The sequence below is a fragment of the Apodemus sylvaticus genome, chromosome 6 (assembly GCF_947179515.1).
Source record: "Apodemus sylvaticus chromosome 6, mApoSyl1.1, whole genome shotgun sequence".
NCBI classification, from domain to species: Eukaryota; Metazoa; Chordata; class Mammalia; order Rodentia; family Muridae; genus Apodemus; species Apodemus sylvaticus.
In genome coordinates this window covers 67,148,562-67,162,951 of record NC_067477.1, presented here as the reverse complement: position 1 = coordinate 67,162,951, position 14,390 = coordinate 67,148,562, and the positions used below count along the sequence as shown (strand labels likewise).

General features: G+C 38.9%; 1 protein-coding gene across 3 annotated transcripts in view; it reads right to left on the bottom strand.

The window, feature by feature from the left end:
• The window catches only part of Ralgapa1 (Ral GTPase activating protein catalytic subunit alpha 1), a 234,562-nt gene that overhangs the window by 106,036 nt on the left and 114,136 nt on the right, over positions 1-14,390 (bottom strand). For all 3 annotated transcript variants that reach the window (XM_052185821.1, XM_052185824.1, XM_052185823.1), the window contains exons 21-25: positions 11,277-11,429; positions 8,034-8,227; positions 7,511-7,609; positions 6,694-6,849; positions 3,266-3,394 (exon numbers count right to left, since the gene is read on the bottom strand). In XM_052185821.1, coding sequence (XP_052041781.1) covers positions 3,266-3,394; positions 6,694-6,849; positions 7,511-7,609; positions 8,034-8,227; positions 11,277-11,429 — 731 coding nt within the window. The remainder of the gene's footprint in view (positions 1-3,265; positions 3,395-6,693; positions 6,850-7,510; positions 7,610-8,033; positions 8,228-11,276; positions 11,430-14,390) is intronic.

Here is a 14,390-nt window from a genome sequence, read left to right as displayed (position 1 = left end):
ACTAAGCATTCCTCTTCTGCCCATTAAACAGGAACCAAGGCATTATTTTATTTACTTATAATACTTACAAATTGGCTTATAGGTTTAAGAATATGTAATGAAACATAGGAAACACCAGTATATTAACAACACAATACTTCCACTCACATAAATCAAGACTCGATCTTTAAACAGACTGGCAGCTCAGTAATATCTAAGTAATTATACTACTCTCAGCAGGACAGAACAGTCATTTTTGTTGGACCTGTTAGAGTATACCTAAAATCCTCTCCATACAAATTGGGAGCCACCATGTGATTGCTGGGAATTGAACTCAGGACCTCTGGAAGAGCCGTCAGTGCTCTTAACCTCTGAGCTATCTCTCCGGCCGTATTACTGACCTTTAAGAGATGGATTTATAGGCCTTTTTCTATGATAACATCAATTCTATAACAAAGTAAAATTCTGTATTATCTTTCATATAACACCCCATTATATCATTTTATTAATTTAAATCTCCTCACTGTGTCTTTTGATTAGCTGGTCATGGATTTGTCAATTTTGTTGATTTTTTTCAAAGATTCAGTTCATTTCATTGATTCTTTTTACTATTTGTTTATTTATATTTCATTGCTTTTAGTTCTGAGTTTGATTATTTCTTCTCATGTACTCCTTTGGGGTATTATTTCTTCTTGTTTTTCTAGAGCTTCCAAGTGTGTTACTGTTAATAATGGGATATCTTCAGCTATCCAACAAATGTACATTTATTTAGGTGTTCAACTTTTATTTGTGTATGTATCTGACGTGTGGGTATGTATCCACATGTCTTGAGTGCTCTTGGGTAGCTGGTCCCTCTCCTTCCACTGAGGGTTCCGGTGAGTGAACTCAGGTCTTCAGGCTTGCCCTGCAGGTGCATTTTACCTGGTGATCCATTTGTGATCGCTGAGTTTGTTGATTGTGAGATAGATCCATTAACAGAAGGTGGCACAAACTTGGTATGAACTCATCCTCCTGCTTCTACCAGAGTTCTGAACAACTCGCATTACAATCATTTCTGACTCAAATGTTTTTAATTTTTTCTGATTAAACCACCCCAGGGTTTTATGCAAGCTAACTACTTTCCCACTGAGTTATATTACCAGTTATTTAACAACTCTTATATTAAACCAACAATACGGCATAAAATGTTCCACGTGACTAATCCTTATAAAATAATACTCATAGGTAAAGATATACCTATGAACTTATATAACTAATGAATGGCAAAGCTCAGATTTCAACTCAGGTAGGTTGACTCTAGATTCCATTTCTTTTTGCTCCTCCTATTAAAGCCTGTAACTACATTCTTTCATTCATTATTCGTTAATACACCATCTCTTCAACAGCACACATTAAGCCCCTCAAGCACATACATATCTAATTTGTGTTCTACTCCAAAGGAACACTATGGTTTGCATGTGGTTTGCCTTCTCCCTCTCTTCCCCTGGAAGTTTAACTGGACAGAAGGCCGATATCTGTGTGACAATGAAGAAATACAGAGGGACCTTTAGGAGGTTAGTTAGGATACCAGAAGCATCCCATCCTGCATGCATTCTCACACGATACCATCTATCAAAAAATGATGAAGTATGGGTCTCCCAGACAGCTCAGAAGGTAAAGGCCTTTGCTGCTGACAACCTGAGTTTGATCCCTGGGACATACACAGTGGAAGTAGAGAACCAGTTCCTGAAAGCTGTTCCTTGAAATCTTGAAATCTGTTCCTTAAACACAAACATATATGACCTCTAAAAGAACACTATAACATGTGTACCCCCCCCAATAAAGGTAATAACTTTTCTTTTGAAAAAGTGGTGTGATATAGCCAAGGGACCTTTATCAGAGCCAGAACTATTTAGTTTGGACTTTCTACCTCCAAAATTATACAAGGCACATTGCCTTGGGTATTTATTATACAAACAGTAGAAAAAATGAATAAATGAGCACTTGAAAACAAGGAAAAAAACATTTTAAAAGTAGCAAAGGGCTAGGTGCCATGTTGAGCATAGACTAGGAACTATTATTTCAGTCAGTCAGTATCTATTACATACTGCCCTGTGCTAGAGTCCAGAGATACCAAGATGCATGCTACCTGTTCTCCAGGAACTATAGAAACAAAACTGGCTAGAAGTGGTCTTTTCTTTTTCCAATTTTTTGAATTTGGTTTTTTTTCGAGACAGGGTTTCTCTGTGTAGCCCTGGCTGTCCTGGAACTCACTCTGTAGACCAGGCTGGCCTCGAACTCAGAAATCCGCCTGCCTCTGCCTCCCAGAGTGCTGGGATTACAGGCGTGAGCCACCACCACCCAGCTCGTCTTTTCTTTTTCATTTGTACATCTCCTCCAGGTATACAACTGTATCTAATTTCAGATCTTTAAAAATACAACTAAAACATTTCTCTTGACCTCCTGACTTATATGTTTAATAATTTGATTGCCCTCTCATCAGTACCCTACACACACCTTAAGCAATGCCACAAACAGTTCTTTTCTCCTTCTCTTTTGGTCTTTTGCGACATAGAAATGAAATAGTCTGTTCAAAGGTGTACGTGTTTGAAAATGGTACCCAGTTCCTTTCTCTTCCATATGCTCTAAACCGTTTTCTAACAGGGCACTGAGAAAGTGGTTGTTCTAAAATATACACTGGTCATGTTCCCACTTTGTTTCCTTAAATGATTACTTGGTTTTCCTCCTTCTAGCACTGTGTCCATAGCTACTGCCTTCCTAGCTAGCTCACCTCTGCTTCCTACAGAAGGACTGCAGCTACCCTGGTTTCTGTGGCACTGTAGACATTTTATTCCTTCTTTTGTAACATGTAAGGTTTACCTAAAGGTATAGTTTTGGGTTGTGCCATAAATGTTGGTTCTTTATTCCATTCAAATATTAATTGCCAAATAAGAATTCTTGGTGAATTCATGCACACACAGAGCAAAGACCAGTTACTGTCCATTGTTTCTTACTTTAGCAATAACTTGCAACCCTTCACTCCCTGCCCTGTTTTCTTACGTTTCCCAATTTTAAAATCTTTTTTGCCATTTTATTTACAACATTGAGCCAGTTCATCAACTGATTTTACTGATTTCTTAACACATCAGAATGTCAGTCTTTTTACTGTAGGGAAGCTGTCAAGTTCAATTATGCGGTAGACTTTCTGGACACGAGTTTGATATATTTTAGATCAATAGTTCTCTCCTTCTCTTTGGAATCTAGATAATTGTTTATTAATTTATAAGAACTAGAAATAAAGACTTACATTAAGAAAAGCTGAAGAAGCCACTCTCCCAGCTGCTATAATAAAATCCATAATAAGCATCGTGGCCCCAGGCAAACCAAGTGAAAAAAACTGAGGTGAGCAGTGCTTGATGATCGTATTGACAATGTCCTGAGAGGAAGGGAGGGGAAGAAAGAGGACACGTATGTAATTGTGGGTACCAGCTAACCAATATCATTAACACAGGTCAAGTGTGAAAGAAAAAATATACTAGCTGTACTGGCTGATTTTGTGTGTCAGTTTGACACAGGCTGGAGTTACCACAGAGAAAGGAGCTTCAGGTGAGGAAATACCTCCACAGGATCCAGCTACAAGGAATTTTTGCAATTAGTGATCAAGCAGGGGTGGGGCATTGTGGGTGGTGCCACCTCTGGGCTGGTGGTCTTAGGTTTGTTCTATAAGAAAGCAAGCTGGGCAAGCCAGGAGAAGCAAGCCAGTAAGGAACATCCCTCCATGACCTCTGCATCAGCTCCTGCTTCCTGAACTGCTTGAGTTCCAGTCCTGACTTCCTTTGGTGATGAACAGCAAATTGGAAGTGTAAACTGAATAAACTGTTTCCTCCCCAACTTGCTTCTTGGCCATGATGATTTATGCAGGAATAGAAACCCTGACTAAGACAAATTGGTATCAGCATGGTAGGGTATTCCTGTGACAACCTGACCATGTTTTGGGGAGGACTGTAGAAGGACTTTGGAACTTTGGGCTAGAAGATCCATTTGGTGTTAAGAGCTCTGCGGGATGTTGTGTAGGAGCTTGGAAAATAATGTTGAGAACAGTGCAGAGGCCTGGCTTATGAAATTTCAGATGTTACTTGACCTTTTTCCTTTACTGCTTTTAATATTCTTTCTTGTTCTGTGCATTTAAAAGAACACTGAAATCTGTCCCTTAAGTACTTAAGTCCCTTTAGTAGCATGTTTTCAATCACCTTTCAAGAATAAATAAAGTCATGAAGTAGAAGTGAATAATATATAAATCACTACATATGAAGAATAGTTTTAATTCTAGATCTTAAAAAGTATGAATTAAACAGAATTGAAAGCTGATATCTTAGTTTCCTTTCCTGTTGTTACGATAAAATACCATTTTGCCAAAATCAATATACAGATTCAATGCAATACCCATCAAAATCCCAACTCAATTCTTCACAGAGTTAGAAAGAGCAATTATCAAATTCATCTGGAATAACAAAAAACCCAGGATAGCTAAAACTATTCTCAGCAACAAAAGAAATTCTGGGGTAATCAGTATCCCTGACCTCAAGCAATACTACAGAGCAATAGTGTTAAAAACTGCATGGTATTGGTACAGTGACAGGCAGGAGGATCAATGGAACAGGATTGAAGATCCAGAAATGAACCCACACACCTATGGCCACTTGATCCTCGACAAAGAGGCTGAAAGCATCCAATGGAAAAAAGATAGCCTTTTCAACAAATGGTGCTGGTTCAACTGGAGGTCAGCATGCAGAAGAATGCAAATTGATCCATCCTTGTCTCCTTGTACTAAGCTCAAATCCAAATGGATCAAGGACCTCCACATAAAGCCAAACACTCTGAAGTTAATAGAAAAGAAACTGGGGAAGACCCTTGAGGACATCGGTACAGGGAGAAAGTTCCTGAACAGAACACCAATAGTGTATGCTCTAAGAGCAAGAATTGACAAATGGGACTTCATAAAATTACAAAGTTTCTGTAAGGCAAAGGACACCATCAAGAGGACAAATCGGCAACCAACAAATTGGGAGAAGATCTTCACCAATCCTACATCAGATAGAGGGCTAATATCCAATATATATAAAGAACTCAAGAAGTTGGACTCCAGAAAACCAAACAACCCTATTAAAAAATGGGGTACAGAGTTAAACAAAGAATTCTCACCTGAAGAACTTCGGATGGCAGAGAAGCATCTTAAAAAATGCTCAACTTCATTGGTCATTAGGGAAATGCAAATCAAAACAACCCTGAGATTTCACCTTACACCAGTCAGAATGGCTAAGATTAAAAATTCAGGAGATAGCAGGTGTTGGAGAGGGTGTGGAGAAAGAGGAACACTCCTCCACTGCTGGTGGGGTTGCAAATTGGTACAACCACTCTGGAAATCAGTCTGGCGGTTCCTCAGAAAACTGGGCACCTCACTTCCAGAAGATCCTGCTATACCACTCCTGGGCATATACCCAGAAGATTCCCCACCATGTAATAAGGATACATGCTCTACTATGTTCATAGCAGCCCTATTTATAATTGCCAGGTGCTGGAAGAAACCCAGGTATCCCTCAACAGAAGAGTGGATGCAAAAAATGTGGTATATCTACACAATGGAGTACTATTCAGCCATTAGAAACAATGAATTCATGAAATTCTTAGGCAAATGGATGGACCTAGAGAACATCATACTAAGTGAGGTAACCCAGACTCAAAAGATGAATCATGGTATGCACTCACTAATAAGTGGATATTAACCTAGAAACCTGGATTACCCAAAACATAATCTACACATCAAATGAGGTACAAGAAGAAAGGAAGAATGGCCCCTTGTTCTGGACTCAATGAAGCAGTATTCAGCAAAACCAGAATGGGGAAGTGGGAAGGGGTGGGTGGGAGGACAGAGGGAGAGAAGGGGGCTTACGGGACTTTTTGGGAGTGGGGGGGCTAGGAAAGGGGAAATCATTTGAAATGTAAATAAAAAATATACCGAATAAAAAAAAATTAAAAAATAAATAAAAAAATAAATAATGCCATAAACAAAAACAAAAAAAAATACTTTGACCAAAACAATTTTAACTCACTGCTCCAGGTTACAGTCTATCACTGCAGGGAATCAGCTCCAGGTTATAGTCTATCACTGCAGGGAATCAGCTCCAGGTTACAGTCTATCACTGCAGGGAATCAGCTCCAGGTTACAATCTATCACTGCAGGGAATCAGCTCCAGGTTACAATCTATCACTGCAGGGAATCAGCTCCAGGTTACAGTCTATCACTGCAGGGAATCAGCTCCAGGTTATAGTCTATCACTGCAGGGAATCAGCTCCAGGTTATAGTCTATTACTGCAGGGAATCAGCTCCAGGTTACAGTCTATCACTGCAGGGAATCAGCTCCAGGTTACAGTCTATCACTGCAGGGAAGTCATAATGAGAAGAACTCAAAGCCATTGGTCACACATATGCACAGACAGAAGAGAGCAATGAACATACTCAGGGAGTTCTCAGCTTGCTCTTTCTACTCCTGCCAGTCCAGGACCCTCTGTGTAGGAAATGGAGCCCACTCACATTGGGCAGGTCCTCCTACCTCAATCAAGACAATTTTTCAGACATGCTCAAAGGCCAATCTCCTAGGTGACTCTAATTTTTGTAAAGTTGAAAACTGACACTGTCACAACTGATAAAATGTTTTAGAAGGCACATATATTTACCTGGTCAATATGAAGCAATCCACAATGCATAATATTGTAGAAATGTGTTAAAAAATCTCTATTTGGAGATACATCTTGTCTTCTCTTCATTGTATTACAGATAAGTTTATATGCATGTAATTTACCTTGTTTATACTTATCAGTCAACATGGTTGCCTAAAATTAAGAAATCAATTTTAATACTAAAGCCAAATAATGTTTGTAAATATTCAAACAACTGAATATAATAAGCAATAGCTGTTCTCATATATTTCTATGTTGGTCCAATTTCATTACTGAACTTGAAGTCAGAACTAGGGAAGCTAATAGTATCTGAAATGATTCAATGTACATATGAATAATCACAGATGTTTCACTTTAAAAATAGACCAAACATCAAATAGTAGTTAAAAAGAAATCTCTAGAAGTATAGTTTTCACTTTATTTTTTATTTAAAACAATTATGTATGTTTGTTGTTATATGAATGTTATATATGAATATATTTATGAATGAAGACAGACTTTTCTAGAGCTGTGGGTGTAGTTCAGTGCTATAGCACTTGTTCAGCATAGGAAAGGTTAGCTCCTTAACAGGGGGAAAATTAATAAAGATAATATATTCGAAAACATTTTAAGACATTTAGTTTTGCTTAATTAATTAAATAAGATAATTCTGCTATGCCTAACTCTCCTCTTTATGTAATACCTAACCATTTCTTAAAGATAATAGATAGAAACTAAGTGTTCTTGAAGACCAAATAAATTGTTAAATTTCTATTAATGTTCAAAACTAACCTATTAAAGAAAAGTACATTAATGTTTTATATATCAAGCTTACCTTAAAAAGCCAAGGTGTAAGAATTCTTAATGGAGGAATCAAAACAGGTGGAGAAGGTGAAGTCAGGTTATCGGCTGAAATGCCAAGATTATCTCTGATCTACAATTTTCAAATAAAAGGTAACATATATTAAAACTATTTCCTCTTCCAGTTGTTTTACCTTAAACAGAAGTTGAATCCTGTCTCTACCATAATGACATATTCCATTATGGCTAATTATGGACAAATGTTGAACACTCTTAATTCAAAGTATGACCAAGTGATAACAATGTTCTCAAAGGCCTTTTCTTCTCTTTTGGATGGTGGGATGGGGTTCTGGGGAGGTGTTTATTGTTGTTTCTTGAGACAGGATAGACCAGGCTGGCCTAAAACCTGCTATGTAACCCAACATGACTTCTACCTCATGATTCCCCTGCCCCAATGTTCCAAGTGCTGCAATTATAGGTGTCAAACCACTACTTCTGGCCTCCTACTTACTAATACTTTATTTTTTCCCTTTTAGTGCTTTTATTTTCTTCCTTACCTTGGCTAGATTCTGCCAAAGCTCACAGAGGTAATCAAAAACTTGAGCATGTATTTCAGGATCCATAATAGCATTGACGTCTCCCAAAATACCCAGCATTCTTCGCCACATAACAGTGGCGACATCGGCGTGCCACCCAGTCAGAGTACCTCCTGCCATCACGCTGCAGCATTCAGACGGAAACTCACTGAGTTCTATAGGAAAATAACAATAGTGTCAGCACCTAAAAGAGCCAATGTAAGTGAATCATCTTTAATATTTACAAAAATGAATTATAAGAAATGTAAATGTAGGTATTTTTGATAATATCCAATAACTTACCAACTCATAATTTCCTATGCTGGTAATGATTTCTTATTGATAGGGTTTTTATTAAGATTTACTGAAGAAAACTTATTATGGAACTACTACTTATTATGAAGCTGTCAAAAACCAGAAATTAATTAGTACATGTGCGTGCGTGCGTGCGTGCGTGCGTGCGTGCGTGCGTGCGTGCATGCATGCGCACAGCCTGGCTTTTTCCTTATACTGTGGGTCCTCAGGATTGAATGCAGGTGCTGGGGCTTGTGCTACAAGTACTTTTATCAGCTGGGCCATCTTGCTGGCCTGTGATAGAAGAATGTATGTTTGACATAAATATTTATAAGCACAGATATATAAACCAGTAAAATGTTAACAGCCTGATAAAACTTGTATGTGGGTTTTTTAAAAACTAGTTCTGTTAACTGCTTTGTAATTTAAATTTTTTCTTCCAAATTGAGGGAAACTGAATACAAAAAAATCTTAAAGGTCCCAACAGTTCACAAAGCAGAAACTTAAGCGTTATACAGCTGCACATTAAGGAATGAGCCCTTTACTGTAGGGGGTATGCATGCAACTCCCTGAGAAGGAGACTTAAAATAGATTTTGCAGATGGACTGGGGATTGGGTGGTGGTGCTGGTGGTGGAATGGGGGTGGGTAGAAGGAGATGTGGGGAGAGACAGCTGAAATTAGGGGATATGGGGGGCTGTGTGCAAACCTAGCACAGTGGAAACTTTTGAGGGTAAATCTAGTGAAGACTTCTAGAAATGAAGAATATGGATTCAGAACAGGCCATCTTTTGTAGCCAGGCAAGGCTTTCTTCCAATGGTGGGGCTGGGATACACTCAGTTGAATTACTGGCTGAGGGAGGTCCTGTGGATATCCCTAAATGACTTAGGCTGATGCAAGGACAGAAAGTCACTGAAAACTGACAACAGGACCCCACAAATGAGGATAGCATCCATATAGCTCATTGAATATAGAGAGGTTGAACTGGAAGGGGCTTGGGTCTCTAGTATGTTCTAGTTGCTTTGGCATGAGAAGGTACTCTGCAGGCTACATAAAAAGAAATCTTGACACCAACCTAGCCACAAAACCCTCAACCTGCCATCTGTCCTGCCTACAAAATGTACTGGAGCAATGGTGGCACACAGCTTATAGGAATGGCCAACCAATGTTTGTGTTGACGTGAAGGCTACTCCATGAAAGGAGCCCATGCCCTATACTGCCTAGATGCCCAGGAACAGGAAACTGGATTGCTCAGACTTATAGTAGAACCAAACACACCTGAAAAAAGGATCAATGAAATGATTCCTAATGATATTTTGCTAGTGGTACCCTGACTAGCTGTCATCAAAGAGGCTTCCTCTGACAACAGAAGGGAACAGGTGCAAAGACCCATAGCCAGACCTTATATAGTCTAAATTGGAGGTCTCCAATGAGTTCCTCCCCTTAGAGACGAGGAGAAAAGATTGTAGAGGTCAGAAAAGACAGAGGACAGCAGAATAACATGGTCCACCGAGTCAACTAATCAGGGATCATATGGGCTCTCAGAACTGAAGCACCAAGCATGGGCCTGAATTGATTTACACTAGGTCCTTTGTGTGTATATTATGGCTGTGTTTTGGTGTTCTTGTGGGAATTCCAACAGTGGGTGCAGGTGTATCTCTGACTCTTTTGCCTGCTCCTGGAACTCTTTTCCTCCTATTAGGTTGCCTTGGACAGCCTTGCTATGAGGGCTTTTGTCTTGTATCTTGTTTTGTCCTGTTTGATTGTCTCTTGGAGGTCTGACTTTTCTGAAGGGGAAGTAGGTTTGGGGGAGAGGGGGAGAGGAGGATGCAAGGAGGGAAACTGTAGTTTGGGTGTATTTTATGAGAGAACAATCTATTTTCAACAACAGTGAAAATAATACCAACAAAATATGGAAAAACAAAATAATTTCAGATACATAGAGAGGGATAAAAAGGAATAAGCCCTTTAAAGTACCCCAGGAGTTAAACAGTTTTCATTTCTTTTTTGGTAAGGGTAAATGTGATATGAATAATAAAAGTGGACCTTTAATACAACTTATAAATATCTTGTCAACTATGACCTTGACAAGTTTTAGAAACTGTGCCAAGTAGTTATATACATGCAGGATTTCTGTTACATGCACTGAAAAAAAAAAGAATAGGTAAAATTACTAATGTGACAAAATTGTTTTACTGAAAGCTTGACTGAGAAACAGTAATGATGCTATGTCCTCCTGTGAGTGAGAGGCCTGAAGTATGGTGAGCACACATAGAATCCCAGAACTGAGGAAACTGAGGCAAAAGAAGTAGGAGGTAGAGGCCAATCTGACTACAGTCAAACACCCTGTCCTTTACTCCCAGCAACTGTGAGGTAGAGGCAGCAGATCTCTGAGTTCCCAGCCAGGCCAGCCAGGGTTACATAGTGAGCCCCTGCCTCAAAAAAAGAAAAAAGGGTGGGGGGAGAAAAGGAGAGGGAGAAGGGGAGGGAAAGGAAGAGAATAAATACCATATCAATAAAAATAAAATACAAAATAGTGCAATCACTAAGTATACAACTATAAAAAATTATTGGGCTGGAGAGATGGCTCAGTGGTTAAGAGCACTGACTGCTCTTCTGAAGGTCCTGAGTTCAAATCTCAGAAGCCACATGGTGGCTCACAACCATCTGTAATGAGATCTGACACCCTCTTCTGGTGCATCTGAAGGCAGCTACAGTGTGTTTAGATATAACAATAAATAAATCTTTAAAAAAAATTGTGGATAAAATATTAAAACAGTTATTTTAGTAATAGCCTTTTTAAGGGCAGTAAAAACAACAGAAGACTTAGAAAAGTCAAAGACAAAATAAGTATACATAATAACAGTAAACATTTTAATTATTTAAGTTCTTCTGACACTAGTACTCTCAAAAATAGAAATATCAAACATTGCCTAGATCATCTGGCGTCTGAAGAACAGAATGGTGGAGTTTCTCATCAAGCTGTAGGTCCTTCTGTTCCATGTGATCTATATTCAGTGTAGAAGGGGAAGGTGTCTGTGACCTGGATCCCAGAGCTGAATGAACGGGGGAAGCACTTTCTGAACCTGTAAAGATAATTTCATACAATCACGGTGAAGAATGTATTCAAAATCCTACTGTACTGGCTGGTTTTGTGTGTCAACTTGGCACAGGCTGCAGATACCACAGAGAAAGGAGCTTCAGTTGGGGAAGTGCCTCCATGAGATCCAGCTGTGGGGCATTTTCTCTATTAGTGATTAAGGGGGAAGGCCCCTTGTGGGTGGTACCACCCCTGGGCTGGTATTCTTAGGTTCTACAAGAGGGCAGGCTGAGCAAGTCAGTAAGGAACATCCCTTCATGGCTTCTGCATCAGCTCCTGCTTCCTGACCTGCTTGAATTTCAGTCCTGACTTCCTTTGGTAATCAACAGCAATGTGGAAGATGTAAGCTGAATAAACCCTTTCCTCATTCTCCAGCATGTAATAAGGATACATGCTCCACTATGTTCACAGCAGCCCTATTTATAATAGCCAGAAGCTGGAAAGAACCCAGGTGTCCCTCAATGGAGGAATGGATACAAAAAATGTGATATATATACACAATGGAGTACTATTCAGCCATTAGAAACAATGAATTCATAAAATGGATGGAGCTGGAGAACATCATATTAAGTGAGGTAACCCAGTCTCAAAAGATCAATCATGGTATGCACTCACTGATAAGCGGATATTAGCCTAGAAACTTGGATTACCCAAGTCATAATCCACATATCAAAAGATGTCCAAGAAGAACGGAGGAGTGGCCCCTGGTTCTGGAAAGGCTCAGCGCAGTAGTATAGGGCAATACCAGAACAGGGAAGTGGGAAGGGGGGGATGGGGAAACAGGGGGAGGGAAGAGGGCTTATGGAACTTTCGACTTGCTTCTTGGTCATGATGTTTGTGCAGGAATAGAAACCCTGACTAAGACACCTACCTAAGACATTTCAAATACTAATAACACATAATTTTAAACCATCAACAGATAAAACAGGTTACATACTGTCCAAACGTGTCAACAAAAATCATAATATTTGTCTAGCATTGGACTAACACAGGACCAGGAACCATCAGTGACACTGACAACTGGTATTCTTGGCCTTGCTATAGAAACTCTCATATCCACTGCTGTTCTTTTACTCTCACAGGTATGTTGAAGTCAGTATGATAGTGATATAATGTGAAGAAATGAAAGTCAACCAAGCTATATAATGGGGACTTACAGTTAGTAAGGTCAGAAGTAGGTTTCAGTAGAAATCAGTATCTAAGCCAGTGGTTCTCGACCTTCCTAATGCTGTGATCCTTTACTAAAGTTCCTCATGTTGAGGTGGCTCTCAACCATAAAATTATTTTGTTGCTGTTTTATAACTGTACTTTTTCTCTTGTTATGAGTCATAATGTTAATATGGGAAAAAGTCAGGAGCGAAGGGAATATTCATCTCTATTCTTTCCTACCAATGCATTCTCATAAAATAACAAAAACTTATAAAAATGCAGTCTGATTATCTCCTCAGTTAAAATCCTTTAAAGGCAATACATATGCCTATAACCTGAGCACTGAGAGATGTCATGAAGACCAGGAGTTCAAGATTGTCATCCTTACCTACATAATCAGTTTGAGGCTAAGCTGGTCTCAATGAAACCTTGTCTTTAAAACACACAAACAGGGCAGCGAAATGGCTCAGTCAGTTACACCCGCTTGCTTACCAAGACTAACTACCCGAGATCCCTAGAAGCTACATGGTAGGAAGGAGGTAAGTGATTCTGGTAAATCATCCTCTGACCTTGATATGCACCGTGGCTCACATATGCACCGACATTTACAGCATAAACAATTTGAAAAAATATATTCAAGAAAAACTACCAAAGAGAATGAGCAAACAAGAAAAACTCTTGTAAATTGCTAGGCACGGAGGGCACATGCTGTAATCCTGGATATGGATAGCTAAGACAGGATGAGCACAAATTCAAGGTTATCTTGGTCTACATACAGCCTAAGATTCTGTCCTTCAAACTAACATCATCCAAGTCTTCCCATTGATCTTATCAAACTTCTAATTTCTTAGTGTTCAGGTGTCCTTGTTATTCTATTATAATTCTACAATCTGCATACAATTTTTGTAATCTAGCCAAATAATTATATTTATATATAAATTACGATTTATATGTAAATCATAATAACCAAGGCCTTTTTCATGTTTTTCTCCACTTTGCACAGAATTCTGATTAAATTTTTGTCTTAGTTGTTGGTTCTTAATTTAGGAGTCATGACCCTTTTGTTGGCTAAACTAGCTTTTCACAAGGGTCACATATCAGATATCCTGCATATCAGATATTTACATTATGACTCATAATAATAGAAAAATTACAGTTATAAAACAGCAACAAAATAATTTTATGATCAAGAGCCACCTCAACATGAGGAACTTTAGTAAAGGGTCGCAGCATTAGGAAGGTCGAGAACCACTGGCTTAGACACTGTTTTCTACTGAAACCTAATTCTGACCTTACTAACTGTAAGTCCCCATTATATGGCTTGGTTGACTTTCATTTCTTCACATTATACCACTATCATACTGACTTCAACAAACCTGATCAGTTTGAAATACCCCTCTGTAGAGTACAAACATCCTTCTAAGCATAGGCTTGCCACTCCTTGTACACTGCTGGACTGCTAGTGCCTACTACTGTGAGTGACACACAGCACACGGTCCTGCTAGTCTGAGCTAAGTGCTGCATACATTACCATACAGGATGGTTGGTGGGAGCTACAGAACAGTATCCTCTGGCACTAAATACAAGTTATATAATAGTATTTCATCTTCTCATGTTTACCTTCTTTCTAGCTCAGAAATAACAATGTTCTATACCTAATCTTTGTAAATCTCCCCTTTTACTTCTTTCTATATAGTAAAGCAAAAACCGATTCAAGTTACATATTTGTACTTATTTTCAAAAAGTGGGATTTCACATATCATTTGATTAATTTTTAAAGTAGCACAATAAATGCCTA